Raw genomic sequence first — 15,244 nt, forward strand, 5'->3', positions numbered from 1 at the left:
GCTTCACTTATTTCAATAACCCTGATTCACTGCATTTGGAAAGCCACTAGTTTTCAATTGTTTTATCTCTATATCTTATGTCAAAAGTCGCCCATCAGGGTTTCTCTGGTGGCACAGTGGTTAAGAATCCACTTGCCAATGCAGGGGACACGGGTTCGAGCCCTGGTCCGGGAAGATCCCACATGCTGTGGAGCAACTAAGCCCGTGCGCTGCAACTACTGATCCCGTGTGCCTAGAGCCCGTGCTCTGCAAGAGAAGCCACCGCAATGAGAAGCCCACGCACCACAATGAAGAGTAGCCCGCGCTCTCCGCAACTAGAGAAAGCCCGCGCACAGCAACGAAGACCCAATGCAGTCAAAAATAAATAAAACATAAAAAGTCACCCATCAATTATTTTAATGGAGAATATTCTTTCTCTGCAGTAATTCCAAGTACTTTAAAACATGTACCCCAAAATTCATTATTAATCTTTTTCAACTAGTAGCTTTTATCCACTTTCCTTATAACTGTGATTGATTCCCCTTTACCATCAAATTCAAGGACTGTGTGAATGTGTGGCAATCAATGAGCTAGGTTCTACTAATGGATATATAAAGAAACTCAAAACCAAAGAAAGAATTCCCCCATTCCAACTCCAATTTTAATTATTAATTTCCTTACTAGCCTGAAGGTACAAGTTATACCTCTCCCTATCCAACTTCTTACTGTAAACTATACAATAAAAAGAGTCTGATCTCTAGGAGAATGCTAAGCATATGCTATTTCATAGCAAGGAATGTAATCCTTTCACAGGGAATAGTTCATGTAAACAGGGACTTTTTAAAAATGAGAGTCAAGACCTCAGTTTTATATTTCATATCTAAAACTGTACTCCAAGTAGAAATATGGGCCTTAGCTTTCTTAGTGGAAAACAACCATCCCAGATTTTCCAAAAGTTAAACACAATGATTTTAGAGGAAAACACTATTTATTGTGTAAAAGATTTATATTTATTAATCAAAGGCACAAAACAAAACTAAGACTATTAAAAGTTAACCTTAATGTTGACAATTCTTATCAACCTGGTAAGGAAATACCAGCTAAAGCTAATGAAGATGAGTTGCTTTAAACTCCTAAGGAGAATACAATAACTCTTGACACCATTAAGTAATAATTAGAACTTTTCAAACAATAGGGGAAACATAAATGTTAGTATAAATACCTAAATTTCGAGGCAAAGAAATGTAAAGTGTTAACTGTGTTGCAACCTGGTGTATCACAGAGGACTGGTAGTGCCTTTTATAGTCTTGGGTGCCTTAGAGGTCAGAGACCGTCGTTACTACCGTTTGGCAACTCTAATGATGGGTGTTATTCAACTATTGGCTGGAATTAAATTACGCAATGTGACTCTCTGCCTATCAGCAGAACAGAGACTAATGAAAATATTTTAACTTCTTGATGCAAATTATACAATCACACCAGCTAACCCTGGCTGGGAAAAGGTCCAGTTTGGAGGGATCAATTTTCGATCACACTACATTGACAGCAAACTCACAGTGACTTTCAAAAGCCACACACTGAGGAAAAAAAAAAGTCAAGAGGAACACAGTATTGCTTCATTTACAATTTACTAAGCTCTTCCAGTGTTTCAGAGTGACATGGGGATTTCAGCTATCTAACATGAATGGGACAAAAGGTGGACTTCAAACATATCAAGCAAATGTCTTGATCGAATCAGACTACTGGTATAGTTTTTCAATCTATCTGTAAGAAATGTCAGTCTTCCATCCAGGCGATCTTGTAATTCACAGGGTTGGGGGTGGGGATGTTAAAATCCTAAAATTAAAGAAAAAAAGTTAATTTACTTATAACCCAAATTTATCTGTATTCCTTTCCACACATTTTAATCCAGTCTGCTAATGAAGACCTTCATGTGTTCCCAGTCAGTGGCTCAATTCAAATGTGAAGGGTGCCCCAGGGATTAATTCAGCCGGCTACAGTTCTCACGTTTTACCATTCAAATACTGAAGTTATTGAAGCACATGTTTCTCCAAAATCTAGTTAAGCTAGATGAGTTTATGGCTCTAGTAACAGTCCACCAGAGGACTGCAATAAATGAGAATTAGGTAAAAGACCAGGGGAAAATGCCAATATTGACCAAGAGCAGAGTGTACTTGCCAGGTCACTATTGGGATTCTTCACTTCTCTACACTAGGTCCAAATCTGTTAGAAAGGGGACCACTTAGGATCTTTAGGCTGACATGTGCAGGTAAACCCAGAGAGGCCCTTCTGTCCTTTTTGGCCATGACTTGTACTGAGAGACAAGTGCCTATGCAGGGTTACACAGTAACAATAACATTTGAATGCACTGCTGGACATGACCTTCTTGGCAAACTCAGTCCATCCATCACATGTATAGGCTAGAGTAAATACTAACACTGAGAGGACTGAGGATCAAAATGAACATACCTTAAAGTTGGAGAGGAATAGGCCCGTATTATGCTGGTTACACTATCTCATACTGGTTATTTGTTATGGCGCGAGAGAGGCAGTAGGCTAGAAAGATTCCAATCAGCTGGAAACAAAATACAAGCAAAATTAAACACACATACACACAAAGCTTAAAGACCTCAGGATACAGGTATATTCTCCTTTCACTTCTAATTCACTACCAATTTCCTTAAGTTTTTTTCTAGAATAAGCATATAAGTGAAGTCTAACTACTACTGTGATCGGAATTTCACAACCACCACTGACAAAAATCACTCAGGAAAATCTTGAAGTTTGGGGAAACTTTCCTTACTCTTCCTCTCAGTTATCAGAGCAAAAAGGATATGGCTTAGAATATGCATCTCATCAAGTAAAATCTCCATCTATCAAGGCAGAGATTCTCTTGGAGGATTCTAAAACAGTGCTGTGATGATGAAAATATTCTGTAATACCCGTTCTGTCCAACACGGTGGCCACTAGCCTTTTGAAAGGTGGCTAGCGGCTATTAGTGCAGATTCAGACAGACTTAGCAGGGCAGGTCTTAGAGAACTCTGTAGCTGTGGGAAAACATAAGATGCAAGACAACCAAAAATTGGAATGAAAAGAGCAAAACTACTACATCTCTACTGTGATGAGCAACTGAGAGTTTTGTGAAAATATGACTTCTCTAAAAATGCCCTTGCTAACCAGCGCCCTGAAGCAAAAACTGAAGCCTTCAAAGTGGAAATCTTATAGCTTACACCTAACAAGAGTGATGAAACATTTCCTAACTACAAGGACTTACCTGGAAGCAAGCAACTCCAAAAGAAATTCCCGCAACAACTCCCATTTCTGACTCTATAATGGTCATCACCTTTATAAAACAACCCTGATGGAAGAGAAAAAAAAAAAAACATTAAGCACAGCTCAAACCATAATAAATACTTTGATCACACATCTCTGCGAAAGATGAGCTACCTTAGCCTTTGATTGTTCTTTTATTAAAATTTATTCTTTCATAACAAATCCTGTCTCCTTTGAGGAACACAGGTTCCACCTTTTGGATTATGCATAAGTGTGAAATCAAGTCACCAATTTTCTGAGCTTCAGTTTCCTCATTTATTCAATGAGAATAACACCTGCTCTGCCCTATTTCAGATTACATGTATTGTGAGTAAAAATTAAATTCTTTTTTTACTCCTTACTTCATTGTTTACTTTATCTGCATCTCTCTGAGGAGAACAACCTTCAAGTTTACAGCAGCTCTTGGGAAATCCTTTTTCTGAGTAATAATTAGCATCCTTCCAATCTCTATAGTCGGTGACACCACAACAGTGCAACTGAAAAAAAATCCAACGGAAGCATTTATAGTTCATATTACCACTTTGTAGTCAAACAATTAAACCATCATCTTAGATTATACTTGGTGATCTCTAGCTTAAGACATATTTTAAAGCAGCTGTTCTCTATTGGCATTATAATTCATGAGATTAGCACTTTGGGACTGGCCTTACTTTCACTGCTACAGTACAAATGGACAACGTCTGGTAGGCAGGGCCCTATCCTCTTCTCTGAGGGAATAAGGAATGTGTTCCCCTCTTGAGAAGCCACCACCTATGACCACTTACCGTATTTTGGATCTTGTCTACTGCATCGCTTCTATAATCTCCCGTAGCATTATATTGCTTTAAAGCTTTCTCATAATTATTCTTAAAGCTGTTCTTAATCTACAGCAAAGAAACACAAGGCCAGTAAACAAAGATTTTAGAATGTCCTTTTGGTTTCTAGGTCAAATAAGAAATTCCCACATCTGACCAATGGTCCTATCTTAGATAGCAGCAATGTGTATGGTAATTAACTTCTATGGTCCAATCCTGTCTTCTAAGCAATGTAAGTTTAGCTAAGGGGATTCCTAAGCAAAACATTCCAGTAAAAGATGATAACGACTAGACGTTCAAAGTGCTATGGGAACATATATTTATTCAAGTGGCAGCTTCCTTCTGCTGTATCTCCTCCCACCCTCAATCTTTCTTCACTTTCAACTGAGTACACATTTGATGCCTATGGGATTTTTAAGCTACAAAATCTCACTCTGGGAGAATGCACTACCACTTTGCACTACCACTCTCATTGATGAGCCTTCAGTACTCATTGAATGACTTCCTAACCCCAGATTTATTAAGGTTTTGATGAGTGGAGAAGGTATCAATTTTGTGTTATCAATTTTGTGCTTTAAATATTTTCCTATCGCTAAAGTTATAAATTGTACTATGTACACTTTAATAGGTACTTATACACAGAAAAATGACTGCAAATACAAATAATTATGGGTACCTTCAATTTTCTTCTGGTGACTATCAGTCTTTACCAAAAAAGTGGGCTAGGTTTTTTTTTTTTTTTTTTACCAGAAAGTTATTACTGTCAGCTACAGGTTGAAAAAGTCAGCTTTAAACACAGCTGTAAGTGATTTTTTAAACTGGTGAAAGCTGTCGCTTAACTCTATTACTTAAATTGATCCAGCTTTATCTCTTAGAGGATAAATTTTCACATATTAAGGTTCCCAAACTCAGGCTTACCTCATGTCTGAAAACAAATCCTACGATGGCAGCGACCAGTTCAACCAAAAAAATTAGAGTCAGAAACATTGCATACTGCAGGATAAAAAGAAAGGTCCAAGTCAGTTTATACATCACAGCTGCAAAGGGAGTCAATGTTCAGCACGTTTTTATGGAAAAGGGCAGGGAAAACACAAAGGTGGGAATTGGCAGCTACACTGTTACTTGCTAAGTTTTCATAAGGAAGAGGAAAAATCAAAAAGGGCCAGGCCTAGTTCCAAGAAACAAAGCCTACAACATATAAGCCTTTTCAAAAAACCAACAACCAATTCTAAGAAAGCAAGGACTCACCAGTTTTAGCATCCATGCAGAAGCTCGGCAGGTAGCAAAACAGCCGAAGGTGCCCAAAAGAATAATGACAGTGCCAGTGCCAATGAGCACGAAGGGGACATTGGTGGCCTTTTCATTTAAAAGGGAAAAATAATTCTCTAGGCTCACCTTGCCCCAAATGCCAACAGCAAGAAGGATAACACCAGTGATCTATGTGGGAAATCAGAGAATTGAGAGTTACACACTGTATACAGCAACATCTTGAAACCACAAACCACTAGGTGTTTAAGAAACAATAGGTGTGAGAATTCATGTAGCAGTCTGTGGCCAAAGAGCTGTGGCTGGGATGTGGTAGACAAGGGAGTGGGGCTGTACACAAGAACAGGCCTTGATAAATCCACACGCTGGATCACTGTGGCCAGGACAAAACCAAGGGGCAGCTAGAGAAGGCACCTTGACAAAATTCTTAAACTTTACCTGTTTTTTTGCCCTAGGGATCAAAACTTAACTGTTTTACACCCGCCTTAGGAAGAAAACCTCTCCGCAGATGGGGGTGGGGGTGGGGGTGGGGGGAGTGTTTCTAAGAGTTCCAGAAACTTTCCCCTTCCCCCCAGTTCAGAGATGAGCACAGGGTACAAAGGAATGGTACACAAAGCAAGCCCAAGGACAGATTGGCGGGAGTGGAGCCATTACCATACTTACCTGCGAAATACTCCCCTCTTATGAAGCAGTGAAAAGAAAAAGACTATTATGCAAGCGAGCCCTCACTGGGGCCGGGAAAGCCTTGCCTCTCCAATGGTCCGGGGACAACCTCTGTTTGCTCTGGGGGGATTCACTCCCTTACTCGCCCCTCGCATCGAATTCCAACGCTAGGCACGTCTGGGTCCCGGCTCAGCCTCTCGGCTGCCGTCGCCCGACACCCCGACCCGCGCGGGCGAGATGCCCGAGCCCGAGCTCGAGCCCCAGCACGTCGTCACCAGCGCCGGGGTCCCAGCAGCGACCGCCGCCCCAGCCCCACCAGCGCCTCCCTCCCCACCTCCGATCCGAGCTCCCTCCGCACGACCCCAGCCCGGGATCCCCTCCCGTCCCCGGGTGTCTCCGTCTCTCACCCAGAAGATGAATGTGTAGATCAAGAGGACGCTCTTGAAACAAGTGATGACCGGTTTGGTCTGCAGCCTCCGAGACGGGGACGCCATGACTAGCCCGAGACCCTGCCCCGCCGCGCCAGGCGATCGGAACAGAGTGAGCGAGGCGCGGAGCCCCCGAGTCTCCCCGGAAAGTGCCGAAAAGTTACGAGCGTCTGCGACTGAGAAGAGCCGGAAACACTGTACAGTTTTCTAGAGGGCAAGGTCCGGGAGGCTGTCTGGAAAGTGACGGCAATTTCCGAGCGCCCCCTGCCGAAGGTTGCCGAAAACTCTACACAAAAGGTTCTAGTGTCGGAAATTTCTTAGATCTTCAAAGGGGAGCCTGCTTCATTTTTTCGCTCAAGGAATCTTTCCCGCCCGCCACCCCTCCCCTTGACCTTATAACTCTATCATATTGTTTCTATCACCAGCAGCACCAGCAGCAACAGCAGCGCTTTGAGATTCGGCCTCGCCAGCCCCTGGAGCCCTAGAAGGAAAAACAGAAATGGAAAGAGGTTAAAAGTGACCTAAGGGGCTCCCCTGGGGCTCCCCTGGTGGCGCAGTGGTTGAGAGTCCGCCTGCCAATGCAGGGGACACGGGTTCGTGCCCCGGTCCGGGAAGATCCCACATGCCGCGGAGCGGCTGCGCCCGTGAGCCATGGCCGCTGAGCTTGCGCGTCCGGAGCCTGTGCTCCGCAGCGAGAGAGGCCGCAACAGTGAGAGGCCCGTGTACTGAAAAAAAAAAAAAGAAAGAAAGAAAGAAAAAAAGTGACCTAAGAATACTTTATGACATAGCAAAATACTCTCAAGATATATATTTCCAAAGAGAAACAAAAGCAGATCGCAGAGCGATACGTCCAGTCACATGTTTTTAGACAAAAACCGAAAGGAAAAGTGCAATTTACCTGAATGGTAGAATTACGCTGGTTTGTTTCTCCTGTTTTGTGCTTTTCGATTTTTGAACATTGTTTTATGAGGTGGGGAGGGGGCATAAGAATAATAAGAAATAATCACTTGTACGAATTCCAAACGTAGGTATGAAAGATAATGAATTTTAGAATTTCTCTACAAGAATTTGCCAAGCTCCTTTATCCCTCTCCTCCCTTATCCTCTGAGTAACTTGGGAGTTGAGGAAAAGTGTTTTAAAGTACTTAATCCTGAAATGTAAGTTCAGCTATTAGCTACAAACTTCAAAAAGGGAAGGCACTACAGAGAGTACCAGGTAAATGTGACCCCCTTTTAAATGTTAAAACTGAAAGGCACTGTATTATTCCAGCCTTCTGGTTTTTCAGATCAAGAACCAGCTGATCACAAAGAGGCTGAAATCATAGGTCATACAACTAATAGCAAAGCCAAAACTAGAGATAACTGCTTTGCATCATCTCCCCTATTATACAAGCTGTATATGGTATTTGGTGTCTGCTCATCCCCAAGAAATTCTCCCAATTGCTTAGATCTTCCTAGAACTTGAGACCATGTGTTCCTAAGGACTTAAACTGCTTACAGGATGAGAATGAATCACCAGAAAGTTTCCGGTCCCTTATGTCCACAGGCATCCCAAAGTCAGACTTTGGGATAAAGTGGAATTAAAAAAAAAAAAGCCCTCTTCACGGTCTCCTAAATACTGGAAACCTCAGGAGAGGGATTTTTTTTTAATCTATTAAGGTCTAATTTCTCATCTAAAGTATAAGCTCTCTGAGGGAAGAAACTGTGTCGTGTGTGTGTGTGTGTGTGTGTGTGTGTTATTTCTAGAGGCGTGGGATTAGAAGACAGTATCAGTTTCCTAACCAACCAATTTACATCATCATTGACACAAGTTTAACATTACAAATGGGCATTTACTGTATTGCTATGACAATAAGTCCTGCATTAGTGAAGAAGAGATGGATACCTAAACTTTTTGCTCGAAACCGTGCTTTAAACATACACCACAGAACCAGAAAACAGGAAAGTTCCATTAACTTGGTCACACAGAGCTTCCCTGTGCTTCAAATATTGACCTAGGACCAGCTCCTATAGCACCATGCCAGATGTCTGAGGTCCAAGAGAGCAACTACTGGAGAATTATTGCACTGCTACACTTTATACTAAAATCTTATCCTAAAATTAGAAAAGCCTAACACATAAATACATGGAGAGAATGGGTAAATGATACATCTATACATCTTGTAAACACTAAGCCAAGGTCATCAGGCATAAGGCAGACATCAACTTTTAAAGTACCACATATGCCATAGCTACAGGAAATGAGGTTGAGGGGGGCTCTAAGTATAATTAAAGCTGTCTCCCTAAACTAAATAGCACTATCTGAGGGGTTCTCATATTAAAACAAAAAAGTATCAGGGAAGTCTTGTTAAATTCTTGTCATCTTAAATGGAGGTTTTATCTGAGGCTTAGGTTTGTACCATGTCCTGAAAGGGATTTTCATTGTGAGCCTGAGAGCAAATAAATACTTCTGTGGCTGAAGAAAAAACAAAATAGTCAAAGCAAAAGCCACATCTTATTTCCAAGAATGTGTTGATTTTCCTCCTCTCCCTTCCTCTGCCACTCACAACGCTGCTTTGTTTGAATAGCAGTTGGTGCCAAATTAAACCGAAAGCTGACATGGAATTTAATATTCCTATGGCCACAACACCTTGCACCAGAGCCTCCCACCCTGCTACTCCCCCCCACCCCGCCCTGTTGCCATGCCACCAAACCCAGAAGTTCAGTTTAGTTCAAATTTAGGCCTGGGTCTGGGTCCAAACCCAGACAAAGGGGCATCTCATCCCATCTAGGCAATTTAACAAGTAATTCTCTAGGTTATAAGATTATTCTTTAAAGTATTAATAATGACTGCAATATTGAACATTGACTATGTACCAACCACCGTTGCTAAGCAATCAACAAGCCTTGCCTCATGCTTACATTACAAAAGCCCTTATTGTGAGATGAGGACTACCACTGCCCACATTTTACAGATGAGGAGACAGGTTCAAAGAGGCTAAGTAACTTGCCTAGGACTAAGCCCTGGCAACTTCTGTTTCCCTCAGCAGAAATGGGGCCCACTCTGTGATGAGACATGGCTGCCGTTGTACATTTAAACACAAACAAGGGCTCTTTGGAGCCCCTGAAGCACAAGAACCTCAATGGTTTCCCCAATTCTGCCTCGTACTTGGGGTTTTTTGTTGAATTTTACTTTTGCCTTCACTCAATAGCCCAATCACCTAGGAGGTAATCCTGCGCATCCCAGAGTGGTAGAGAGTTCAGTAGTTCTTCTGGTTCAGCCTCTTAATTTCTCCCTCTTTTCTGAGCACAAGAACATGTCTGATGCCGAAAATGTAGGAAAAAAGAAGATACCTTCCTTAAGTATTGTTGCTGCTTGTTTTACATTCAATATTTAGTATAGATTTGTGTCCCTTCCCTATTAACTTCTTGTAACTTTCAAGATTAGATTTAAATGTTTCTCTTTGGCATTTAAATGATGCCTCCCCCAGCACATGTATCAACTTATTTCCTACAGCTTTTCCAAAGTGAATTTTCTGTTCCACAATAAGCCAGTATGATTATCTTCCCCAATAAATAAGATCGGTTCCCTACTCACTTCCCACTCTCCAAACTCAAAATTCCTGCCCCACCAACTTAAGGTTCAGCTCAACCCCAACTCAGTGAGAGCGTCCTCCCCACAACCGCCCACCCCGGCCCACACACATACCTTTTTCTTTAACATCAGTGCTTATACTCTGACTACTCAGGTTAACTCATACCCTTAGTCCATTACTACAGTACCTGCTTTCAGTACCTGCTTGTTCTCTACTTACCTGTCTTACATCCTGTTGTTCAGAAACTACTGCGCCCCCTTTTATACTCTCCAGAACCCTAGGACACAATGCTCAGTTGATGAGCTCCTTTGGTGCTCAGCCAACCCTTGTTCAGCTCATTGGTCATAGCTGGTCTCTGAGGCTAACCACTTAGTAGTCACTCAAGGTATGATTAAGTTAAATGAAATTAAAAACTAAATGTCTAAGCCATCCCAGTGTCACACTGACATAAACCAGAAAAATTAAGTTGATAATGTCTTGGGACATTACTACTGCTTGTCTTAGGCACCAGTAAAAAGACATTAGGCATCTTGCACAGAATGCGTCTTATCTTTTATTCACATAATGATCTTACCATTTTCATTTTCTAATACCTTTTCTAGAATCCCTCCAATTACCTTTGGCTAAGTGCCTATCGTAAAATCTAAAAGCACCTTCTAGGGCTTCCCTGGTGGCGCAGTGGTTGAGAGTCCGCCTGCCGATGCAGGGGACACGGGTTCGTGCCCCGGTCCGGGAAGATCCCACATGCCGCGGAGCAGCTGGGCCCGTGAGCCATGGTCGCTGAGCCTGCGCGTCTGGAGCCTGTGCTCCGCCACGGGAGAGGCCACAACAGTGAGAGGCCCGCGTACCATAAAAAAATAATAATAAATAAAATAAAATAAAAGCACCCTCTACTTATTTTCTTAAAGTGTCATATTTTATATTACAGCCATCAGATAAACATCATTTAAACACATAATTTAAATATCATCATTTAAACAGATAATTCATAGGTATAGTTTTAAAAATTAGTTTCCTGAATAGAAATATCTTTTTATTCCTCTTGTCTTTTCGGGTTCTCTATGAATCCTTTCTTCCCTTTCCATCCTTGATCTTGCCTCTTTCAAAAAGGCTCATAATATACAGTTTGAGACACAGAGAAATGAGAAATACTCCTAAATGGTATTAAAATTTTCATTTCCATGTCAATTTGTCTTAGTCCACTTTCTAAGAAAATTGTTTCAAGTCTAGGCTTGTTGAGCTTTGCTGAGATCTCAACTAGGCAAGTCAGTTTCCATATCTAATATTTCTTAAAACAATATCTTATTGACTGCTGAGAGGCTTCATATTAAAAGTCTTGAAGTTGAAAATGATACTGAACTTTAAGAACCTTAAAACTTTGTATTTGTATGCATGAATGTTGCCAGTCTTTGTCTTATCTTCCCAACCAAATCATAGGGAAAGGTGTTTTGTTTAACTTTATATCCCCACAGTGTCTAACATAGTGTTACCCACACATAGTAGGTGCTGAAGAAATGTTGGTTTTTTAAATTGACCCCACCTGTTTTGAGCAAGGTCTTCATATTACCCATCCCAGTGCTTCATACAAATGCTGCCCCTCTTGTCTCATTTATCCCCTTACTTTGACCTCCCTATGATTTCCATAATCTCTCCTTCATTTTTTTCTTTAATCTCTCTCTACCACCCCTCTGCCCTGCTCCTTCCAGCCCTAAGTGGGACATGAGGCTTTATGCAGCATCCTCATCTTAGCACGTGCTGGCCTCTGTGTTTGGTGCTGGGGGAATGAAGAAGACTAAGCCGTGGTCCCACTCACAGGCTAGTAGGGGACAGAGATGAGTCTGAGATGAACAGACTAGGAGAATAGGGGACAGAGATTGTCATATATCAGCAGTGACAATAAGTATGATAAATTCTGTAATTGAGACATGTACAAAGTGATATGATACAAAGGAAGGTGAAGTAAACCAGTTCTGGCTGGGGTGGGCTGAGGGAAGCTTCTCAGCAGCAATGATGGATACGGTCTCAACAGCCCAGGAAAGAAGGGGAAGGGTTACAGGGTAGAGTAAATATATCTGCTCCAAGCTACCACGGTGTGAAAGGAAGAGCAAGAAGTTCAATGTGTCCAGAATGGGGAGTCATGAGGTGAATGTTTAAAACTAGGCTGAGGACATAAGTGAGGTTTGCTTGTGCGGGGTACGGTGTGCCCTGCTAAGAGCTGGGACTATACTCTTTGCCAAGAGGGAGTCCGTGAATGGATTTTTTAGAAAGAAAACAACCCTGGTAGAATTTATTCCTCTGCTCATTCACTAGCTCTCCCTTCTCTCTCTCCATCTCTCTGTCTCTCTTTCTCTCTCTCTCTCTGTCACACACACACACACACACACACACACACACACACACACTCATTTAATAGATTCACTATTTCCTAACACATAAGTTTAATGTAAATTCCTATATCTGATTTCAAGGGCCTCACAATTTGGCCCTACTGTATTTATTCAACTTTGTTTCCTACTGCTCCCCTGAACCCATCTCCCCTCTGAGCTAACAATGAGCCCTTGTACATGTCATTTTCCTTGCCTGAGAGCAGACCACAGCCCATGTCTTCCCACAGAGACCTCACAGTGTATTCAATAGCTTTGGAAATTTATATGGCCTTGTACAATTTTCTAATTGTTTGTGTCCCCCTTCTCTCCCGTAGTAAACATAAACCCTCTGGGAGCTGGAGAGTAAGCTCCGTAAGATCAAGAATCACACAGTTTTTACTCATCACTGTCCTCCAGTTCTTAGCTTATAGTAGATGTCCAATGAAGGTTGGTCCACTAAACACACACAATTGTAGTTAAGAACATTTTTGTTACAGCCACTATGGAGAGCAGTATGGAGGTTCCTTTAAAAACTAAATATAGAACTACCATACGACCCAGCAATCCCACTACTGGGCATATACCCTGAGAAAACCATAATTCAAAAAGAGTCATGAACCAAAATGTGCATTGCAGCTCCATTTACAATAGCCAGGATGTGGAAGCAACCTAAGTATCCATCAACAGATGAGTGGATAAAGAAGATGTGGCACATATATACAACGGAGTATTACTCATCCATAAAAAGAAATTAAATTGAGTTATTTGTACTGAGATGGATGGATCTAGAATCTGTCATACACAGTGAAGTAAGTCAGAAAGAGAAAAATACCATATGCTAACACATATATATGAAATCTAAAAAAAAAAAATGGCTCTGAAGAACCTAGAGGCAGGACAGGAATAAAGACACAGATGTAGAGAATGGACTTGAGGACACGGGGAAGGGGAAGGGCAAGCTGGGACGAAGTGAGAGTGTGGCATTGACTCTCTATTTTTACATTTGGTATTTTACACTACCAAATGTAAAATAGATAGCTAGTGGGAAGCAGCCCCATAGCACAGGGAGGGCAGCTCGGTGCTTTGTGACCACCTAGAGGGGTGGGATAGGGAGGGTGGGAGGGAGGGAGATGCAAGGGGGAAGAGATATGGGGACATATGTATATGTATAACTGATTCACTCTGTTGTAAAGCAGAAACTAACACAACAATGTAAAGCAACTATACTCCAATAAAGTTGTTAAAAATAAAAAAGAACATTTTTGTTGAATGTGTGTCTCCTCCAATACATGAGGGCAAGGATTATCTCCATTTTACACACTGATGTCTATCAAGTATTGATACCTCTAATGGTGTGTGGCACATAATAGATGCTCAACAAATATTTGTTTAATTAATTATGGATTAGTATGTCAGGGATTTTGTCCACCATCCTTAACACAGTAGATGTTTGATAAATTTATTAAATGAATGAGGCCAAGACCATGTCTTTGCCTTCTTTATACAATGATCACACTGTTGAACACATGGTAAACACTCATTACTTCATGACTGAGAAGGGGTTACCAGCTTGCTTACACACACAAGGAAGAAATCATTTCTACAGCAGCCAAAAAAATTTCTTCCAGGACAATGCATTTAAAAGGATGGAAATTAAACTCTAAGTGGAGGGAAAGTATCAGGAGCTGTTCTGCACTGTGGTAGAACAGTCTCATTATCAGATACTAAAATGAACAAAGCTTGCTTAGTGAAGAGAAACACAGCCCTCCATAAAAGATCACCAGGAAACAGCTTAGCAATAGCTATAACCTTGCCATGCACAGATAGATCATCTCAATTGGCTTAAACAACCTCCCCCTAAAGCTTCTCTAAGCATCCTTTGTCTCCACTCTTATTACAGGAAATCAGTTTTGATTCTGCAGGCTAGAAGTGCATGGTATTTTTTGTCAGCAACATAATCTTATCAGAAACTGAAGTCCATAGGAGTTAGGTCATCAGAGAGGGTTTCAAAGTGGATCTGACCCTGTACATAGGGATGGCAGGGCAACTTGGGGATGAAGAGTACTAAGGAATTACAGGGGAAATCTGCAGGGAATGTCAAAATCAGCTCCACTCTTCCCCTCTCCTAGGAGTTTGTGGAATTCCTTTTCATTCAATCCTGAGGTCATGCTGAGTCATTTAAAAAAAAAAAAAAAAAACAGTGTTCTTCAGCGCACCACATCTCTGGAAGCCCTTTAGCCAGCCTGTTAGTCATTACTATACTCACAGGCTTGGGGCCAGCGCCATTCACACTTTCCTCTGCTCTGCAGCAGACGGATTGAGCTCCTCTCATCCTTGAGTTCCTTCTCCCCCACCTCTCTAAAACTCTTTTCTGAGGGAGGAGCAGCTATAGCTTTGGGGATAATATAGCTTTAAGGAAACTTTTGGCAGATGCTGATATCCTAACATCTGGGCAGTGTTAACAGAATCCCGGAGGCCCCGACAGACCAGGAGCCACTCGTTCTAGGAATGTAAAAAAGTCGAAGTTTTTCCGACTGATGAGAGGAGCAGAGAGGAAGGAGAAAGAGAAGGAGAAGGAGAGAGGGAGAACACAAAAAAACCGTACAACAGGTAAGATCTGCTGCTTCATCCGTCCACACCACACTACCCCATTTCACAACCCGGGAGGATAACGAGACCCAGGACTTGGGCAACATGGCTTGGAGGTGGGGTGGGGGGAGGAAGAAGTTCTTTTATGAAACTGGACCACATGCTGCTTTCCATTTGAGCCGTGACCTGGCTGCAGACATATGTTCCCACTACCTTCCCGGCCCACAGCAGAGGGATGGCTGACCCCTGTGA

At 41.9% G+C, this 15,244-nt stretch overlaps 1 protein-coding gene across 1 annotated transcript; it reads right to left on the bottom strand.

Moving 5' to 3' along the window:
• Positions 1-1,630: 1,630 nt before the first annotated feature.
• On the bottom strand, positions 1,631-6,529 carry TSPAN6 (tetraspanin 6; the record flags this gene model as incomplete). Its single annotated transcript, XM_079726960.1, has 8 exons — positions 1,631-1,815; positions 2,449-2,554; positions 3,254-3,337; positions 3,654-3,788; positions 4,077-4,175; positions 5,025-5,099; positions 5,355-5,543; positions 6,443-6,529. 7 exons carry the CDS (start codon positions 6,527-6,529, stop codon positions 2,486-2,488), a joined length of 738 nt encoding a protein of 245 aa, XP_079583086.1. The 3' UTR covers positions 1,631-1,815; positions 2,449-2,485.
• Positions 6,530-15,244: the final 8,715 nt, after the last annotated feature.

The sequence above is a fragment of the Hyperoodon ampullatus genome, assembly GCF_949752795.1.
Source record: "Hyperoodon ampullatus genome assembly, chromosome: X".
NCBI lineage: Eukaryota > Metazoa > Chordata > Mammalia > Artiodactyla > Ziphiidae > Hyperoodon > Hyperoodon ampullatus.